At 46.1% G+C, this 19,535-nt stretch overlaps 3 protein-coding genes and 1 long non-coding RNA gene across 8 annotated transcripts; 1 reads left to right on the top strand and 3 right to left on the bottom strand.

Moving 5' to 3' along the window:
- Window positions 1-3,023: 3,023 nt before the first annotated feature.
- On the bottom strand, window positions 3,024-6,302 carry LOC100837767 (protein YLS7). The gene is made up of 3 exons (XM_003564863.4): window positions 5,366-6,302; window positions 4,935-5,212; window positions 3,024-4,322 (listed from the first exon to the last, which is right to left on the bottom strand). Exons 1-3 carry the CDS (start codon window positions 5,847-5,849, stop codon window positions 3,525-3,527), a joined length of 1,560 nt encoding a protein of 519 aa, XP_003564911.1. The 5' UTR covers window positions 5,850-6,302; the 3' UTR covers window positions 3,024-3,524.
- Window positions 6,303-6,986: 684 nt separating this feature from the next.
- Window positions 6,987-10,725, bottom strand: LOC100837464 (protein YLS7). The gene is made up of 4 exons (XM_003564862.3): window positions 9,723-10,725; window positions 9,313-9,590; window positions 7,673-8,508; window positions 6,987-7,513 (listed from the first exon to the last, which is right to left on the bottom strand). The coding sequence occupies exons 1-3, from the start codon at window positions 10,177-10,179 to the stop codon at window positions 7,711-7,713; spliced, it is 1,533 nt and encodes a 510-aa protein (XP_003564910.1). The 5' UTR covers window positions 10,180-10,725; the 3' UTR covers window positions 6,987-7,513; window positions 7,673-7,710.
- A 441-nt stretch (window positions 10,726-11,166) lies between these two features.
- Window positions 11,167-14,686, top strand: LOC100842230. Of its 5 annotated transcripts, none has more exons than XR_002963034.1 (5): window positions 11,177-11,621; window positions 11,927-11,995; window positions 12,905-13,075; window positions 13,175-13,239; window positions 14,229-14,686. It is a non-coding gene; the product is annotated as an uncharacterized LOC100842230 (long non-coding RNA). The 5 variants fall into 5 exon arrangements; XR_002963035.1 differs by having other exon boundaries at window positions 11,179-11,621; window positions 11,927-11,967; XR_731022.3 differs by having other exon boundaries at window positions 11,167-11,621; window positions 11,927-13,075.
- Window positions 14,687-15,886: 1,200 nt separating this feature from the next.
- Window positions 15,887-19,158, bottom strand: LOC100836850 (signal peptide peptidase-like 3). Its single transcript, XM_003564860.3, has 13 exons — window positions 18,917-19,158; window positions 18,570-18,840; window positions 18,340-18,459; window positions 18,113-18,237; window positions 17,801-17,989; window positions 17,668-17,702; window positions 17,428-17,584; window positions 17,240-17,293; window positions 17,020-17,112; window positions 16,809-16,948; window positions 16,633-16,703; window positions 16,478-16,558; window positions 15,887-16,367 (listed from the first exon to the last, which is right to left on the bottom strand). The coding sequence occupies exons 1-13, from the start codon at window positions 19,061-19,063 to the stop codon at window positions 16,303-16,305; spliced, it is 1,548 nt and encodes a 515-aa protein (XP_003564908.1). The 5' UTR covers window positions 19,064-19,158; the 3' UTR covers window positions 15,887-16,302.
- Between the last annotated feature and the right edge of the window lie 377 nt (window positions 19,159-19,535).

Raw genomic sequence — 19,535 nt, 5'->3', positions numbered from 1 at the left:
GCGGCGGGCAGGTGTGCTGAAAGATGGCCATGCGTCGAATGATCGATGCCTTTGTTTGTTTACACGATTGCTAAATATCGACGAGATTAATTATAATAATGCCATCAAGCGGCTGTAAGCAATAACTACAATTCCCAGGGCGATCATAGTAGCCTCGCCAACAGCAGGATCTTGAATTCTTCATAACCACATGCTCGATCGGCGTTCGTCCAGCGTTCACGAAATATTCTCCTGATCCTCTCAGTACTACGTAGTACATTTCTTTTTTATTTTCTTTCTGAAGAATAGTACCAGCACCACTGTACATAAATATACAAGCTTATCTACATCTGGTTTAAGATCCTACACGCGCTGCGCCCATACCGTCAACGGAACAAGGGGCTAAAACAATTTCGACACGAGCATGAGCGTTGCTATTACTGATTACTGATGATGCCGTACTTGGATTGGGGCTGGCATTGGAGAGGATAAGGAAAAGGTGATGGAGATTGGAGACGGAGGAAATAATTGTCAGTGGTGGTCCACCCCGGGCGGACCCACGAGCGTTAGATGGATAACGAGGTGGTGGGGCCAGCAACGACGAGACCTGTCCACTCGAGGAAGGGTGCGTCGTCTTGCTGCCACGTGTGGCATCTCTCTCTCTCTCTCCGTCGTCGATCCTTTGATCGAGCGTCGCCATCTCGGTGAGCTGACGAGGCTCCGACCTAGATCATCTAGCGATACAATTCCTGAGAGGCCTGGCAAGGACCTGTGTACTCGTAATGGCAATGGTCCCGTGCATATGCATCTTGGAGCAGTACTCCATGCGTCTCAATATACGAGGCACCCTCGTGTTTCAAGATCATCAATTTAACTATCAAAAAATAAATTATATGACGTAAAAAATATATCATTAGCAAGTTCATTTGATTACGAATTTATTGATATATTTTTGTGAAATATAGTTTGTATTTTGCTAGTTAAATTTAATCTTGGAATGCGTGCGTGCCTGTTATATTACTGTTATATTAGAACGGAGGTAGCAGTACTTGGATAACCGACCTAGCGATCACCTCGCTGCCGCATGGCCCCACGTGTCGGTGAAGCGGCCACGTGTGTTGCGAATCGTCTCCACTCTAATAGAGCTGTCTCGCAGGTCAGGGCCACTTGGCGGGCATACATAGACGCATGTACTATCTTCCCTGTGTTCCTCTGATTTCGCAATCAAGTCCTCATTGCGGTTCCTGTCCCCCGCTAAATTATTGGTACGAGTACGAAAAATACAGAGTGAAACGTGGTGTAGTACGTGCTCCAAAAGGAAACTGACCTCTTGCCTGATTGAGCAGTGTGTGTGCCCTGCCCGTAGATTTTCTGAGTCCTCTGTGCGCTGGAAGTCTGGAACACAAGTTGGGTCTCGCACCGCACGTTCTCGGTGTCGATCGTTCTGAGGGGATATCGCTACAAGAAAAAGGATATCATATTCGAGGAGCACGTATCACGCGTTTCGACAGGCCAGACTCGCTCACACGAGGATCTAGCACGTCTTGCGACGATGGTAAAAAGAAAATGATGATAGGTGCCACCTTTGATGTGACAGAATGGTTAGAGTTGCTAGTACTCAGTAGTCAAGCTGGCCAGCAGGCCAGGGAAGAAAAAATGGCAGGTCAAAATCAAAACAAACCTTCGCCTAAAAGCTTCTCCTTTTTTTGGCTGGTCGTTGTTCATCTAGTGGAATTGTTGATTAGATTTTACAGTCTTCAAGTTTAACCGTGTTGATTTTTTTCCGTCTTTGTTTTCTAAGTTATCCCTCCTCGACACCCAACGCGTGTGTTTCAGATATAGCGCACTTGTAATGATAGAATTGTTGCTTCAAGTGGCCCACTTGAGCTCTGGACATTTTCCGATTGAGGTTTGCTGAAGATTTGTTGTCTGCATAAGAATGAATTGATTGCTCTAATCTATTCCCATGGGTTGCATTATGCTTTCTGGGGCACGTGTTTGTTTGTAATATTTATCTTACATTTCGATGTGCTGTTATTTGGAGAAGGCTGAGTCCTGGCTACTGATACACTATGCATATTGAATAATATTGATCTCATTCCAAGTAGCCATCCTACATGAAATTCCAACAACTTAGCCTCCCTGTATTAGATATGCTTAGGTCCTAGATTATTAACGCGCTACTGGCATGATTGCCACAAAGAAGAGCAAACAGCATCCGTGATTGTGTGCTAGGGCACAAATTAATCCTTAAAAAATGAAGCAGCGACGCTCCCAATGTAAAAGAAAAGAGAAAAAAGAAAAGAAAACGACAGGTAATGACATGATGAAAGGTGTATGATTTTGTATAGTGGAGTAGTACCAATTATTCTACTGTCAAATGTAATCTTTCGGAAAAATATTTGAGAAGCAGAGAACACGGAGGTAAAGGGCCAAGTGGCATATTCCAGGCGCATAACCGAATAAGATGAGATCAAAGCTCAGATGAGGATGGAGATAACAATATTATCTTCCTCCCGGGAGTAGTTGACGTTACTGATTACTCACTAGAGAAGGGTCACAAGACTTTTGTTTAATCGATTCGGTGTTGATGGGAATACAATTTGGTTGGAGCCGTACTTTCCTTGCGGTATACTCTTTTCTTTCTTTCCTGACGAACGAAAAGATAATAACCTTGAAACGTTCTAGATGACTACACATATAGAGCTCCGATGGAATACTAACCACAGCATTGTGCAACCCTGCCAATTAATCTTTGGAAGAGATATTTATTGCACTTGTTAAGAAAATATTCACCTCCATTCGGTAATAAGGCATTTGATGCCAGGTTCTCCGGGTAATTTGACACCAACTCGTCGCTAGCAGTAAACCAATGGCAGTGCTTCAGACTTGCACCCTGAACAAAAGAAACCTCCACCAGGCTGACAAGTGGTAAGAAAATGATTCTAAAAAATGAAGAGGATTACAGCTTATTAAGCAGTTTCTTTTTTCTTTCTTTCTTGGTGAAACAGAGCAAGGTCACATATGTACTTGTGCATGTCCAATACTTTCTAAAATCAATGTCTGCATATAATCACATCACAGTGGCAAGAAAAATACAGTATATGGCGCAGAGCAGTTACAGCAGTTCCATCCAGGTATATTCCAAATACTCCCAGAGCACTTAACATCAGTTTCAAACCATGAGGTTTTCATTTCCAAAAAAATGGCATGAAAAATTGTTTGTCCAAACATGTCGGGTAAAAACACAATGAACGTATCCAGATCCCAGATAACAGATCAATTGCTCATAGTTCTCATTCCCTCTTGATTGGGAGTTTGAGACTAAAAAACCTAATCCCCCATCACAGCAAAAAATGTCTCCTATATACCCCAGTTGCTGTCAAACATGCCTACATGTTTTTTTCCCCATCCAAAGATATAGTTCTCCACTTCTCCCTATCCCTGGTAAAACAACAACATCATAAACTATCTGATGTACACCGATGTTTAGCAGCATTGCAGAACATACGACTTAATGGCAAGTAACCAGCAATCATTTTTCTTCAGCTTCCATCTCCCCCGAATTCTCTTCTAATAGTCTCGAACAGCATCTCGTTCCATGTATCTACAGGTCCAGGCATACACCAATGCAGACAATCCTGAGGTGGAGGCTTTCCATCTGGGCCTCTTTGAGTCTTCTTGTTTGGGTCAGGACTTCTGTATGGACCAGGATGCCCATCAGCTCTCAAGGCAAAGGGTTCAGTGATGTCCATCAATTTCAACTTGGAACTATGTACCCCAGAATTCTGCACTGCCTTTCTGAAGCCTGCAATTTGTTTTCCATACATAGTATCCGTGTACCCATTCCTCACAACCTGATCCAAGGGCTTAACTTTCCCAGTGCAAGAACCGCCAGTGTTCCATGCCCCACCTTCATAATGATCTGGTGAGTATGTGCGCAGAACAGCTATACCAGTGAAATTTGGGTTAGTCGCCACAGCAGTCAGGCAAGTCTCAACAGAGACACCAAAAGCATCAATGTTGTTGATCTGCATCTTTCCAGCTTGACGAGGCCACCAGAGCTGCCCTCCAACAACATTGCCATCTAGGATATAGGCCGATCGTTTGGCAAACCAGTGTCCAGAGGAGATGACAAGCACATCAAAAGTTGGGACAGATTCCATGAACGTCTCGTCTGCTATATCCAGGAAAACCTTATCAAGACCCTTAGGAGCAAACCCCACAGCTTCAATTGATCTGTGTACTAACCAAGAAGACCAGATGCGCAAGATAGTTGTTGAGGTTGACCTGAAGACCCACCTGCTCATCTTGCGGCTGCCACGGTTTACTGGGGTTTCTACCTGTGAAAAGGAGAAAATCACATTGCTTTAATCCTCATGATGAAACAAACTACCAATACACTACAGATAGGAGTTGAGTAAGTTCATTTTTCTTTTCAGCTAGTATAGGGAAGGAAACCCACTCAGATATGCTCCATTTTATAAAGGCCAATATGCCGTACTTAATGAATAAGAAAAGGGAAGCAATAAAGTGTAAGGATTCAGCTTTAATCCTTGTGATAGTCTTCCTAAGAGATCTCCCAAAATGTGAGGGACCTCATAACTTGACAAAACTACACACCTACAAGTTACAAGCAACTTTAACTTACAAAGGTTCCACAAACTATGTAAGGATTCATTCTCAACTGCTCAAGACAAAAATTAGCACCTTGAAGTTGCAAGCATTATATTTCAATAAGAGGAATGATGAAAGGAATCAATTCCCTTAACTAAGACTAAATCATTTGCAAAGAGTCCCTAGATTTTGTGCAGGAGTTTGGAGTATTCAGGGAAAATGACCCATGTCAATAAAGTTATTCACGAGCAACAATTGGCAAGTTACAGCCTACTTAGAATAATTAAAGTGCCGACATAAAATCTTTATTAGTACTCCGTATCAGTTAAGTAGCTCACCTGCCACAGAATGCAAAGGAGGGACTCCATCTGATTTCGAGCTACTGAATCCCCAACAAAGGCAACTGTCTTGCCTCTCATCAACTCCAAGAACTTCTTTGCATCAAGGCGTGGGAGGATGCACTGTTCAGGCTTCCATCTCCAACTCTCATAGTCCTTGTCGGGTCGCCCATTTCCCTGGCAATTTTGCATCTGTGTGATCAAGGGGCAAGAATTGTTTGTGTACAATGGCCCAGAAGAATCAAAGACCCATTCCCCACGATATAGATCACAGGTACCTGCAGAATTAAATCAGATCAATGCAATGTATCCTAGACGTGCATTTATCATGAAAAAAAATCAACATAGTGCAATGAAAAATAGCATTCCATTCATGTTTCATGTGTGCAAGCAGTTGCAGAAATGAAACAAGGAATGAACGAAAAAATCACCTTGATCAGCCCTTTGAAACTCATTGGATGAATCTGACAAGTCAGGGACGGTTCCCTCGTCGAGTTTCGGCATGGTATCATCAGTAGCAACTGGATCCTGTACTTCGTTCTCAGCATCAACTGGATCTACTTTGTTATCAACGGCAACTGGATCTGGCACCATTTCATCAGCTTCTGTTGTATTCAACGACGCCTCACTTGAATTCAGGGTACCACTTTTAGCACTGTGCTCGACCAAGGGTTCCTTTCCACCCTGCAACTCTTCCCCTGGTAATGGAACACCAATTGCAGTATCATTCCCCTTCGGGTCCTTGGCTCTGATAGTAAGGTATTCATGTAAGGATGACCCATGCAGAGACGAGCCCACCGACAGCGATATGACCACCAAAATCAAAACCAGCGCCAGCGCCGACACGACGACGGTGGAGAGCCACCGCCGGATTCCGCTAGCCCCGGCCGAAGCCTTCCTCCCCGGCAAACTCATGGCCGCATGCAAACCCCCACAACCTCAGCTGACTCCCCACAGCCGGATTCCGCCAGCCTCGGCCGTAGCCCCTATGATTATGGGGGGCGGATCTTGAAATTTGTGGAGCGCAGTGGGATGTGTTTGCCCTAATCGCTGGATGACGAAGAACTCGTACCTCGAAACCAAAATCGCGGGCGGGCCGGAAACAGACAGCAAGGACGCAACGGGGGCAGATCGGGAATGGCGATGGCGGCGATGAGGCGGAGCCGCGCCAGGGCCCAGGGGCTGGAGAGAAGAGGCGTCGGCGGGCGACGCTAGGACGCGGCGAAGTTCTGTTGGAGCTTTTGGGTGGGCGAGAGCAAGAGGGAAGGAATGTACGCGGCGGTGGAGAGAAGTCTACCGGACATTCTCGGCAGGTAGATCCGAGCTTTATTCATGCGCCACATTCCAGTTCATAATAATACCAACTGAGAGTTTGAGTCAATACTGGCATTGTTAATCTATCTATACGTGTCTATTTTGCTTCTGAAAGTGGAATATGAATGCAGCGTTTTGGTTCGAAACTTTAGGGCCACGCCATCTAGATTCTTTTACATGCCTATATCATTAAAAAAAGGGAAATCATATTTTAAAACTTCGAAAAAATTCTTGTAAGTATATGTAGGCATTTTTTTAATCCGTAGGTGTCTATGCATTTTCGTGAAGAAATATTTGATTTGTGATCCGTGAAAGCTTGCTAAATTATTGGTTACCATCTAAATCAAAATCAAAATTTTGACCATGGCCAAAAATTAATTTTGGCTAGCATCCAAACACAACTAGAAAATCTGGAGGCGCCACGCCACGAAAGGAGGGAGGAGAAGCGAGGCGAAAGAGATTGCACCACAACAGAATGCTGATGAGTGGCGCTACTGAAGTGGATCGATGATGCAAAGCTAGTGGTGGAGCGCGAGGGAGGGAAAGAGAGGAGCGGGACGAGAAAGATCTATGGTCAGAAAGAAGAAGCACCCCTCCCTAAGCTTAACTAGAGAATTGTCTGCTGTTTGAGGCGCTCTATCGAAAATGATAACAAGACGGGTACACTATATAAAATGATCACTGAAAGGTTAAAAACCGAGCAGCATCCTAAATTTTGAATGGCATTAACACAAAAGATAAGCTAATCTTGCCTATATTTACATCACAGTTCATCTAAAAATCACAGTTGACATATCCATGGAAATTTTATACACTTAACACGTCCGCTTGGTGCCAACTAATTAACAACAGGATTTTTCGCAAGTAGCCGTTGCTGCTGGATAGTACATGTACATATTCGAAGGTACATATACAGCTCTCTCTTTTTTTTTTCTCTTCTAGAAAGGTGTATATGAAGTTATCATTTGATAATTACATGTCTTATATAACAGTAACAGAGTAACTCATAACATGGTATGCATGATTAATCTGCACCACTAAAATAATCGCTCTAGTTTTCTCATATGTATTTTTCAATTAATATGGGAATTTCTAGACTCTCAGAGCAGCCATGTGTGTGGAGCCTCCATTCGACACCATTTTAATAACAGGGTACCCCAAAGAGCAAGAAAAATGCTCATGCTAATCTACTTAAACAAGTGCTTGACCTTGGCGTTCCACAGCTGGTCCCTCAGTGCCGTCACACGCCAGCAGGACGATGGTACCTGCATGATTTCAGAGCAAAAATTAATTTGACCATGTCAAGAGATCGAGGATTTTAAAGAGGTGACAAACAGTGGCGGCGCAAACGCCGGCGGTGTTGAAGGGACGAGGAAGCATGAAAATCATAACTCGTAAGCACTCTAATATACACCGATGCTTACCACTTTACCAGCATTGCAGAACATAGTGTGCCTTTTCTTCAGCTTCTATCTCGCTTGAGGTCGCTTTGTATAGTCTCAAACAACATCTCGTTCCATGTATCTACAGGTCCAGGCATGCACCAATGTAGACAATCCTGAGGTGGAGGCTTCCCATCTGGCCCTCTTTGAGTATTCTTGTGTAGGTCAGGAGTTGTGTATGGGCCAGGATGCCCATCAACTCTCAAAGAAAAGGGTTCAGTGATGTCCATCAGTCTCAATTTGGAACTATGTTTCCCAGAATTCCGCACTGCCTTTCTGAAGCCTGTAATTTGCTCTCCATACATTTTATCCGTGAAGCTATTCCTCACCACCTGATCCAAGGGCTTAACCTTCCCGGTGCATGATCCACCAGTGTTCCATGACCTGGTTTCATAATGATCTGGTGAGTATGTGCGTAGAACAGCTATACCTGTGAAATTTGGGTTAGTTGCCACAGCAGTCAGGCAAGTCTCAACAGAGACACCAAAAGCGTCAATGTTGTTGATCTGCATTTTTCCAGCTTGACGAGGCCACCAGCTCTGCCCTCCAACAACTTTGCCATCCAGGATATAAGCTGATCGTTTGGTAAACCAGTGTCCAGAGGAGAGGACAAGCACATCAAAAGTTGGGACGAATTCCATGAATGTCTCGTCTGCTATATCCAGGAAAATCTTATCAAGACCCTTAGGAGCAAACCCTACAGCTTCACTTGATGTGTGTACCAACCAAGACGACCAGATGCGAATGATAGTCGTTGAGGTTGACCCAAAGACCCACCTGCTCATCTTAAGGTTGCCCTGGTTTAGTGGGGTTTCTACCTGTCGAAAGGAGAACATCGCATTACTTTCAAGATAATAAATCACATATTGTGTTACTCCATGACACAAGCTACAAATACACTCAACATAGGAGTTCACAATTCAGTTTTAATCTTAGCGATAGTCTTCTTAGGAGAAGATCTCCCAGAAATGTGAGGAAACTCATAACTTGACAGTGCACACTTTGAAGCAATTATAACTCACAAAAGCTCCCTCTCGACAGAACTATGTAAGGATTCATTCTCAATTGTTAAAAATTAATCCACATTGCGAACTTGCAAAGGTTGTCTTCCACAGGACATTACATCACTTTCTTCTGATTACCAGCAGCTGTTGTGCTGCTTTGACGGGCATTTCACATAAGCAGATATTGCAATTTTATCCCAATTCCTCCATGCTGTATGAGAAAATAAGAAGTACCTAGCAATGTATAAAAACTTTAAAGAAGGTTTCCTTTGATGCTAAAACTGACATGGTAACAGACATACAAGATGGCAGCTTTCGTAATTGGTGCCTATCTGTTTGATCGCGGACAACAGGAGACCAGCATGCTTTTTTACATGTCCTAGAAAGTGGAAAGATACTATTTCGAGATAACGCGCCATGCCCTGCCAGCTCAAGGTAACCCTTTAACTCAGACTAAATCATTCACAAAAGTTTATTGGAGTCTGTACTGAAGTTATAAGTTTAAGGGAAATAATCTATGTGAATAAAGTTGTTCCTGAGCAGCAATTAGCAAGTTACAGAATACTTAGACTAATTAACATACCAACGTAAAATCTTTACATCAGTTAAGTAGCTCACCTGCCACAGAATGCAAAGAAGGGACTCCATCTGATTTCGAGCAACTGAATCCCCGACAAAGGCAAGTGTCTTGCCTCTCATCAACTCCAGGAACTTTTTTGCATCAAAGCGTGGGAGGATGCACTGTTCAGGCTTCCATCTCCAACTCTCATAACCCCTGTCCGGTCTCCCGTTGCCCTGGCAATTTTGCGTCTTTGTGATCAAGGGGCAAGAGTTGTTTGTGTACAATGGCCCAGAAGAATCAAAAACCCACCCCCCACGGTTCAGATCACAGGTACCTGTACAATAATGCAGGGACATGTATTTATCATGAATAAATCAATACAGTGCAGCGATAGATAACATTTCATTGATGTTTGTAAGATGTTGCGCAGAACCCAAACAGAGGAAAAAATGGACTAGAAGCTCACCTTGATCGGCCCTTTGAAACTCATTTGATGAATCCAAGAAGTCAGGGGTGGTTGCCTCATCGAGTTTGCGCATAGTACTATCAGTACTAACTGGATCCGGTACTTTGTTACCAACATCGGCTGGATCCGGTACTATGTGATCAACTTCTCTAGTATTCAAAGATGCCACACTTGAATTCAGGGTACCACTTTGAGCACAGTGCTCAGCCAAGGATTGCTTGCCACTCTGCAAATCTTCCCCTGGTAATGGAACGCCAATGGCACTATCATTCCCCATTGGGTGTTTAGCTCTGAAAGTGAGACATTCATGTAAGGATGCCCCAGGCAAAGACGAGTCCACTGACAGAGATATCACCACTAGAGCCATCACCAGCGCCAGCGTCAACACCACTACGGTGGAGAGCCACCACCGGATTCCGCCAGCCCCAGCCGGAGTCTTCATGTCCGGCAAACACATGGCCGAGCTTAAAAGTCAACAAGCAATGTCCCAAACTGCGGAAGGGACGCAGACACACAGCAGGGACGGGATGAGATAGATCGGGAATGGTGACGGCGGCGAAGCGCGTGAGAGGCGTCGGCGATGACGCTAGGCTACGGCACGGCGGCAGCACTAGGGCGAGGCACGGTTGGAGGCTTGGGGCTTTGGGGAAGAGGAAAGAATGGCAGGAGACGATGGAGAGCACGAACATTCTGGGCATGTGTAGCAGATCCGAGTTCATGGCGCACACTCCGGAGACTGAGGCAATATCATAATCCGAGTTCATGTGCGTGCTCTTGTGCCCTGTCGGGGATCTCATCTGCTTTCAAAGGTAGCAGGGAGGGAGGTGCAGAGCGGGGGAGGGGTGCGGATCTCGTCCATGGGAAGCAAGGTAAGGAGGCGGCGGCGAGCAGGGGAGGGAGGCGGCGGCGGCGGCGGTGGCGAGAAGAGGAGGGAGGCGGCGGCGAGCGAGGCAGCAGGGGGAGGAAAGCGGAGCGGCAAACGAGGGGAGGGGACGCCAGGTTGAAAAGGGGTGTTCTTCTTGAGAGAGAAAAAAAAACATAAATGCTTAAAAGTGCCTGTGCACTTGGCGAGTCACAGTGGAATAACAAAGTTGGTAACATAGGTGCCAACTAAACAAATTTGATGATGTGACATTTTATTAGTGAGGAGCGAGGTTTGTGGTAACTAGATATGTTATCATAACATCACACAAACCAAAGCAAGATGAGTCTACAACCTAATAAATGATACAATGCATGACACCACATATATGTTACTGGCTATGAAAATAGTAACTAAATGTTACTGCTTTAGGTTAACATTAGTGTGACCAGCCTTATTGTGATCGTCGGGTGCGCACACTTCCGTGCCGTCCGATTCACCCTGGGCGAGGCGCATGGTGCGATGGAGTTCGGACAGCTTCTGACCTCTCTTTCCACGCGTACATGAACGGACCCATCCGTCAGCGCCTTTTTCCCATTCTCTGCCTTTTTCTCCGGGGGAGAGCTCGTCGTTGAGCCCTCTCGCGGTGGGGGATTAATTTCTGGCGGCTCTTCCGGCGTTGAAGCGTCGTGGGGGAGAGAGGTGTTGCGCGGAGCGGCTGCGTGGGGTGGTGGAGGTAGGGGCGACGGGGAGGAGGTGTGGAGATCTCCGTGGAGGGCTCAGCGCAGTCACGAGGCAAGAGTTGATAAGGGGGGCGGGGGCTTCTGCATGTCTCCTGGCGAGGTCGTGGGGGCTTCGCGGGCGGAGTTCGCGCGTTGAATCGCGGCAGGGGGCTGCATCGAGCATGCCTGGCGAGGTGGTGGCCTGGTGGATGCTGCGCCCGCAGGGTTCTCGCGTTGAATCGCAGCAGGGGGCTGCATCGAGCTTGGCGAGCGCATCGGCCATCGAGCAGGCCGAGAGATTCGATTTGCATTAAGGTTAGATCCCCCTCACGTCCTATCTTTGTATCGATTTTTTGTGGGGCGGTTCTAGGTTTGCCCCAATTTGATTTCGTCTATGCTATGTATCCAGCCGAAAATGCAAATTGGGTCAAGCGTACAGTTTAGATCAAGTTTCCCCTAAGTTTCAAATCAATCTAGTGTCCATCTAGTTTAAGGTCAGGTAACTTGATGGGGGATAAGCAATTTTGGCATGAGAAATAGCTTGCAAGACCTCAATTCGATTTGCCATGCGCCAATTCGGTTCTATGTTATAGCTAACATTGCCATGTGCCAATTCGCAGGGGCAGAGCCACGGAGCGCCGAGCAGGGTCTCCCTCCAATGGTTCGCCCTCCCTATGAAAGTTCAGTAGGTATTAGTAGTACGTAGTAATAAGCTGCCCATAATTGCTAATGGCCATAGATAATTAATTAGCTTAGACTAATTAGCCAGGCCTAGCAGTAACGTGTGCATATGCTATGTACGTTTCTTGAGCCTCTCTGACGAGTAGCGAAGAACAAAGCTTAAGAAGTAAGAAAAGACCCATAAAGCCGAGTTGTTGATTGCTACATTTGCCATCACCTAACCTGCCTACCAATTAAATTAGATCGCAGACACAATTCACGCATGCATGGCCGCACCTGCAGATTCCCGGGCGTTCTTGCTTGCCGCCTCCCGGATGATGCAGGTACGCATCGGCCAGCGGTCACCATGCTGGTGCTGCCCGCTAAATCCGCCAATGATTCGAGTGTATCTTATTTCTGATCAATCTATCAATTTAAACCTTTCTGTGTGTAAGTAAACAAGTTTATTTAACAATCAGATGATTATTTATACTGGGAAAGAAGCAGCTGCAGTGAATCTTTTGTGTCGTTTTAGCTGGATTTTTATGGGCGATCTAAACCATGGCTTCAGAACTAGTTCATCCCCCTTAATAGCTTGCACGGGTGAGACGATTAGATGTTGCTTCTTCGGTTAATCCTCTCTCCCCCTAAGGGCACATCTAGGTGTTGCTTTTTTGGGCCCGAGTAACATGGGAAAATGCAGCCGAAGCAAATTAGAACCAGTAATTTTGGAGCTCAACTATGTTTTGGAATTCGGAGCACAACCATGTTATTCTCGAGTAACGCTTTCTGCAATTGCCAACTATGGGTAGAGCTGCTGTGCTGTTTCAAAATTTTCTTTACACAGCAATTCCATTGGATGCTAAAAATTTTTGGTTAATTATGTCGGCTTTACATTTTTCGCTCCCTGTGTGTTTTTGTCTCATGTTTTTTTTCAGCAAACATCATAAATTCATTAGATGATGAGGCAGAGGGGGAGTGTCTGAAGAAGACAAATCTGGAGATTTAATTCATCATAGTCGCTGTACTTGATGGAAATCTCATGGGTTCAAACCCAGCCCGCTTGATAATGTGGGAGAAATTGATCCGGAGGGGAATACATAGTGCAGGTGTGGTTTTTGTTCCCCCAAAGTCGCTTTTTAAGCCCTCTATTAACTACCACTATATTTTTTACTTTTTTTGGTTCACATGGGATTCATTGTGTGCAGCCTACCCAGAGAACAATGAGATTGCTCCAGCTAATGGTAAACGTACTAGACGCACAGGCCAATGGGTAATCGCCCGCTTTTTTCATTTTGTTGTCTCGATATAGGCGCTTGAATCTACATGTGTGTACAACAACCTAGGTATAGTTGCTTTTTGCCCTATAGTCTCAATATAGTTGCCTAAATATATTCCCGTGATAGATATAGTAGCTTTTTCCACATATAGTTGCTTGATATAGATGCATAGTAGTCGATTTAGTTGTTTTTTTGTCCACAACACCCATAGTGTTTGCCTTTTTCTCATGTTTTTTGCTTTTACTAATAGCATAATAGTTGCTTGACATAGCTACATGGCAGTCGATATAGTGGTTTTTTTCTTTTTCTAATAATGACAATGTGCCCATAACACCTTAGTATATGCCTTTTTCCGATGTATTAGTCTTTCCTAAATAGTTGCTTGACATAGCTGCAACGGTTGATATAGTTGTTTTTTCCTTTTTTTGTTTCATGGCCATTTTTAGCTGCCCAACTTAATGTTCTCACACACTGCTTTGTAAGTTGCCTCTGCTTTTCTTTTGCCTGAACATGGGTGCATACACGCAATTAGTCGTTTTTAATGATCAATTAGTTGCTTCATAATGAGGGTTTTCACATATGTATTTGTGCAACTTTATGGTTTTCAGACACCCCCCCCCCCCCTCTCTAATTAGTTGCTTGACTATATTGTCTAGTTCTTCAGGCTATTGCTGACTCACCACTTCCCTTATATATTTGCTTTTCCTTATAGAACCAATTTTGCTTTTGTGATCATTTAGTTGCTTCATCAGGGAATGCATCAGAGAATCCCCCTCCTAAATAGTTGCTTACCGTAATGGTCGGATTTTTTTAGGTTCTCGCTCCCCTGTCTTATAAATTGCTTCTATTGTGTTTCTTTGCTTACGAATGGCCCCTACATTTTGGCTTCATGACCATTTTTAGCTGCCCAACTTACTGTTCTCAAACTGGTCTTTACCCTCTCTTTTTTCGAATTTTTTTAAAAATTCTCTGCTATGAACAGGTACCTGGCAAGTTTCTATGTTTTATTGACAAACATCAGCAACTATGTGGAATCAAGCATGTACAGTGAAGTAAATAGTGAAGGCTGATAAGGTGAAGTATCTTTTCGGATGGCTGATAATAGTGAAGCAATTTTTGTTGGTGCATGTCAGAGAAGACATGAGTTCCACAAACACAAAACCGTGCAAGAACGCTTGTCGGCAAGTCACCTGGGAATGCAGAAGCATTTTCAAAGGATTCTGTTGCTGTGGAGATTGTGCCTTAATCATGAATCCTGACATGTTGCCCCTTTTGTGCTGTTACATGTAATAATTAGAGGAAACCAAATGTGTCTATCTATAGCATGCCCATGTAATACCCTGGCCAGATTTTTCAATTCTGGTTTGTTCCAGGACTGCAAAACATGCAAAATTATGTCCTATTTTTTCTGGTCTGAATATGTGCGTGCCTACTGTTTTTTGTGACCCCCTACTGAAGTAACCTGTGTAAAACTGCCCAAAACTGACTTAGCAGGCAACCTGTGCAAACCCCTTGCAGACTAACCTGTGTAAAATTGACCTAATCTACAACAACAGCAGCATGAGATTTAATTTTCTTGCCTACCTGCCCCTGAACCTACTTTTTCCCCTGGGTCAGATAAAAAATTCCTCCTAATATATTTCCTAGTCTGTTCTTAGGGAAATCAAGCTTGTAGCGACTTTGTTTATCTGGGGGAGAAGAAGGATGGAGTTGTGGGATGGGATTGTGGGCGGGGGCAATTTTTCTCCTCTTCTTGTGCTGCAGATCCATGGCGACTGCGTTGGTAGCAAGCAAGCACCGGCAACTTCTTGGGAGGAGACGACGCCCTTGCTTTTTTTTTTCAGATATGAAGGATTTTTTTGGAGTTGTTGTCCTGTCTTGCCCCCACGGTGCGCGTCAGGGTTTGCCAGCGTCAGCCATCGAGGCGTGCGCGCGGGAGAGGACCGTCCGGCCGTGGGGGACCAAAGGTTTCCTTGAATGGAATGTGCATGTTGGTTTTTTCAATTTAGACTGTGCACTCTCAATAGGACCAAAGTGCACGGACACCCTCTAGTCCCGTCAAAAAAAAAAAGAGATTTAACAATTTTCCCCACATTACTCTTTTTTTTTTACTTGGGTGCTTGATCATATGCCTCAGATAGTCAGATTTGGCTTTGATCTTTTGTCTCACTTTTCTTTGCCATGTGATGATTTGACTTTTTAAATTCTAAACTCATTTTTAATTTTCAGGACCAAAAATATGGGCACCTCATAGTAGCACCGTCTCACCGCCACGCTAGCAGCCAGTCCGATGCGGCTACCGGGTTTAAAAATCGCTGACATGAAGGGGATAAAGAGGATAGATTGACTCTTAGGGATAAAGATTCGGCTAAGAGTTGATCTTGTAACCATTATACATAAATCAAATGACAACCCATTGTATAAGTTAATTTATCGTCGGTTCTAAGTCACTTAAAGAAAATCAATACACGCTCTACATTTAAAGAGACACCCGTGTTTCCCTGCTACTTTACTGTCCTAGAGAGTCTAATATGGTAGCACATGTTTTAGCTAGTAAGACCGATGGCCCTTGGTGTGTGGCAGTCGGACCCTCCGACTTCTTGATGAGTGTAATCAGGGATGATGTAACTCGGTTTGCTATAATAAAATCAACCATGATGACATTCCCTAAAAACTGTTTCAAATAAAATTTCCAATTATCTAAAAAAGTTATATACAATTCCACTGCTTATTATCAGTGGACAAAACTTATACAACAGCAGCAGCTATATAATAACACCGTATACATGATTAATCCGCATGGACCCACGAAAATAATCGTCCTAGATCTTCACATTTTCTTCTATAAATTAACATGGAAATCTCTAGCCTCACAGAGCGACCACGTGTAGCATTTTCAACGCTGGATGGTCGCTGGCCTGGCACATGGTTCATGCTGATGGCCTGGCACGTGCTACCAACAGCCATCAGATCAAACAATTAACAATCTCTACTCAGACAAGGGCTTGCAATTTGCAAACCAACCAAGGCTCTGTCAACGAGGAGCACTTCACAAGCTAAGCCTTGGCGTTCCAGAGCTGGCTGAGCTCCCCTCTCTGGGCGCCCAGCGCCACGATGGTTCCTGCACGATTTCACAACAAGAAATGAGTTATGTTAACCCAGTTTCAAGAGCTCGAGGGCTTCTGCAAGGATGCGATGCCAGCAGTACACTGAAGTTGGGGTGTACTCTACCTAGCGTTGAAGGGACAAGGTAGAGCAACGCTGGCTGGCCGCTGCCCATCAGGTGCAGCCCAACGTACGTGCATGTCAAGCCTGCAATTCAACAACGACAAATGTCGAGTTCTTACTTCAGAGAACGGAGAGAGGTTGCGTTCGTGTTTACGTACCGAAGGCGTAGCCGATCATCAGGTACAGGAAGTAACCGCCGGTCAGATCCTTCCCGTGTGTCCTATCATATCTGCAAGCTCGAGAACAGCAGTTGGTACTGTAAATCGCATAAAAAATAGAGGAGTCATGGAGTAAGTTGGATTCAGAGACCGGCTGGCCGTTTCTGGGTTTTTACCTGAAACTGAAGGCCACGAGGAGTCCTGGGAAAAGGATGTCCCCGAATCCGATCATGTCGTAGCCATTCCACGGGTCGAAATACTTGGGCATCTTGAGAACCATGGGGAGGCTCGGCCCATCCTCGTTACCCTTGGCAACCTACAACACGCACGCATTCATTACTGTTGGATCTTCACCGGGATTTGGCAATCAGGGGATAGGTTTTTTACCGTGATCATGACGCTCTTCTTGAATATTAAGGGCGATATGAACACCCAGAATATGTCGTACAGGAACGCGCTGATAAGAAGCGCCGACGCGACCTGATTGAAAATGGTCACAATTAGCACATCAGAAAGGTCTGTAGTACCAAAGTTTCTGACAATGACCAACATCGGCTGAACTTTTAATCCAAAGTAAAATGTCCATGACAGCGGTCGATTATCTTACTTTTATGTTCGGCATTTGCACGACTTGCAACACGAGGATCATCATACAGATGCCCTGCAGAGAAACAGAGAAGAACCTTCTAGTTGATAAGCATGTAAAAGGCAAACTCTGAATTTCAGCCCACGTTTCTTCCGCTGAAAAACTCTGGACAAGCACTTCTAGGAACATAAAACACATCACATATGTACCAGGAGGTTCTGACCAGCCCAAGCGAAGGGCGAGCTCTGATGAACAGCCCACATGACGACGATGAACAGGGCTATCGGCAAGACGACGAGCGTCACGACCGTCACGTTCCCGACGACCGGAAGCTTCACCTTCGAATCCCGGCACCCGGAGCATACTCTGTCCAGATCAGTTCAAGCATCAGCTGAGAAGAGGGGGAGAGCGAGCGAGACATTTAAGTTTCAATGCATGGCCACACATACCTCATAATGAGAGTCGCCGTGACAAAGTGCAAGCCCTGAAGGATATTTGCACAGCAGCCATCAGAGGAAAGAGACGAAACCATTGACGTAATCAATTAATCAAGCGGACAAAGTTAAGAGTAATTTGTACTACCTGAAGGCCACCGATACAGAAGAGCACGACCATTAACCAGGCGGACCAGATGGAGCTGAAGAAGAAGAGGAAGAGCAGGACGCAGGACGACGTGACGACGAACACCAGCGCGGTCTTGGTCTGCAGCTCCACGACGTCGGGCTCGGCAGCTTCTTGATCTACAACCTCTGTAGTGGGAGGCTTCTTAGGCTAGACACACACACACACACCAACAGTCAAACACATAAGAGAGTAGCGTGATTGATTCAATAGAAATCTAGAAATGCAATCGACATGACTATGGATATACTCTGTTTTTTCCTTTTTGTTTACCTCTTCGCCGACCACGACGACGGTCCAAACGGCGGCGCAGGCGGTGATGCTGACGGCCATGAGCCAGAGGAAAGGTATGGCGCCGTCGAACGGCCCCTTGGTCGGCGAGTACAACAGAATGGCCACTATATACACAAACGATTAGTTGCCCGGAGAAATTGATGATCAGAAGAATCCACATGAAACAGACAGATAAACCGGATCAAATGATGAGGCCGGTCTCTCACCCTTTGCCCCTCCTTCCATGGCCGAGGTGAACTTGGCTCCAGCAGCCTTGGACACCATGACGACCGGGATGTCGATGCGGGAGATCTTGTCCTCCGGGGTGCACGCCATCTTCGACAAGTCTGCCAACAACAACCAACAACACGCAACATATGCAGCTCCACTGATAAGTCAGTCAGCCAGTCGGTTCAAATTCTCTAATAATCGATGCTGCAAGCCGTGGCTGACGGACCGTTCATGTCGTTGACGACGATCATGGCGGCGGCGCCGCTGGACTCGATCGTCTTGGCCTTCTCGAAGAAGGTGCAGACCCCGCGCTCCGCCAGGGCGACGGAGCCGGCCAGCGAGGCGGACGACTTGGCGCAGCCGTTCTTGGGGGTCGGGACGACGGCCGGGAGCTTCTGGGCCGCGGCCGTCGTGTCCGGCAGCAACCGGCCGAACCGCGCCGTGACCCCCGTGAGCGCGCTCTGCTCTTCGCCGCCCACCCAGTACTTCACCTTCACCTGCACCCACCCATGCCATGGATCGGTAATCAGCTGAACTCGATCGAGATTGGTTTGTTTTCCTCGATTTATGCACCTTCTGGAAGTGGTTGTCGCAGTCGGGGAACTTGGCCGGCTTGTCGTCGTCGAAATCTCTGTCGTCGGCGGCCGCGGACGGCGCATGGCACGCGAGCAGGAGGAGGAGGACGACGACGGCATGGCCGCGGCGAGGGGAGGATGCCATGGCTGGGCTCTGGACGTGGGTTGACCGGCGCCGGCCGCACGCGCGCGCGCGAGGAAGACCGATCGGAGACGGAGGGGCGTGCGTGCGTACGTCGTCGTCGTCCCTTGGCTGGCTGGCGAGCGATCGATAACCTGCATGCACGCGCCGTGCAGTGCGCGCGTTGCGCTGCGCGTGTGCTATTTCCAGGGTATACATGCGAGCCCCAGGTGATTGCTCTGGAACCAGGGGCCGGGTGCGCCGCTGCCGTACGTCCGAGCCCGGTGTTCCCGGGTAATTTCGTGCGAGTTTTGAATGCACGAGCATGGCAAATTGGCAAGTGCTGTTGTTTCCAGTCTACGACCTGTTTGGTTTGGCGGGATCCCTGTGCACATACGCGAGACGCCGACGCCTTTGACAAGGACACGAGACACGTACGCGGCGGAACGACGTTACTTGATCGTGCCACTGAACTGAACGAGACAGAGAGTCATGC

Source organism: Brachypodium distachyon, chromosome 2, assembly GCF_000005505.3.
Source record: "Brachypodium distachyon strain Bd21 chromosome 2, Brachypodium_distachyon_v3.0, whole genome shotgun sequence".
NCBI classification, from domain to species: Eukaryota; Viridiplantae; Streptophyta; class Magnoliopsida; order Poales; family Poaceae; genus Brachypodium; species Brachypodium distachyon.
This window is presented reverse-complemented; position numbering and strand designations above follow the sequence as displayed.

Coding starts and splice junctions, on each gene's coding strand:
- LOC100837767 (XM_003564863.4), bottom strand. CDS start 5,849: ATGAGTTTGCCGGGGAGGAAGGCTTCGGCCGGGGCTAGCGGAATCCGG. Junction 5,213..5,365: donor GTTTCAAAGGGCTGATCAAG/GTGATTTTTTCG, acceptor TTAATTCTGCAG/GTACCTGTGATCTATATCGT. Junction 4,323..4,934: donor TCCTTTGCATTCTGTGGCAG/GTGAGCTACTTA, acceptor TCCTTTTCACAG/GTAGAAACCCCAGTAAACCG.
- LOC100837464 (XM_003564862.3), bottom strand. CDS start 10,179: ATGTGTTTGCCGGACATGAAGACTCCGGCTGGGGCTGGCGGAATCCGG. Junction 9,591..9,722: donor GTTTCAAAGGGCCGATCAAG/GTGAGCTTCTAG, acceptor ATTATTGTACAG/GTACCTGTGATCTGAACCGT. Junction 8,509..9,312: donor TTCTTTGCATTCTGTGGCAG/GTGAGCTACTTA, acceptor TCCTTTCGACAG/GTAGAAACCCCACTAAACCA.
- LOC100836850 (XM_003564860.3), bottom strand. CDS start 19,063: ATGGCATCCTCCCCTCGCCGCGGCCATGCCGTCGTCGTCCTCCTCCTC. Junction 18,841..18,916: donor GCGACAACCACTTCCAGAAG/GTGCATAAATCG, acceptor GGGTGGGTGCAG/GTGAAGGTGAAGTACTGGGT. Junction 17,113..17,239: donor TGCAAATGCCGAACATAAAA/GTAAGATAATCG, acceptor ATTTTCAATCAG/GTCGCGTCGGCGCTTCTTAT.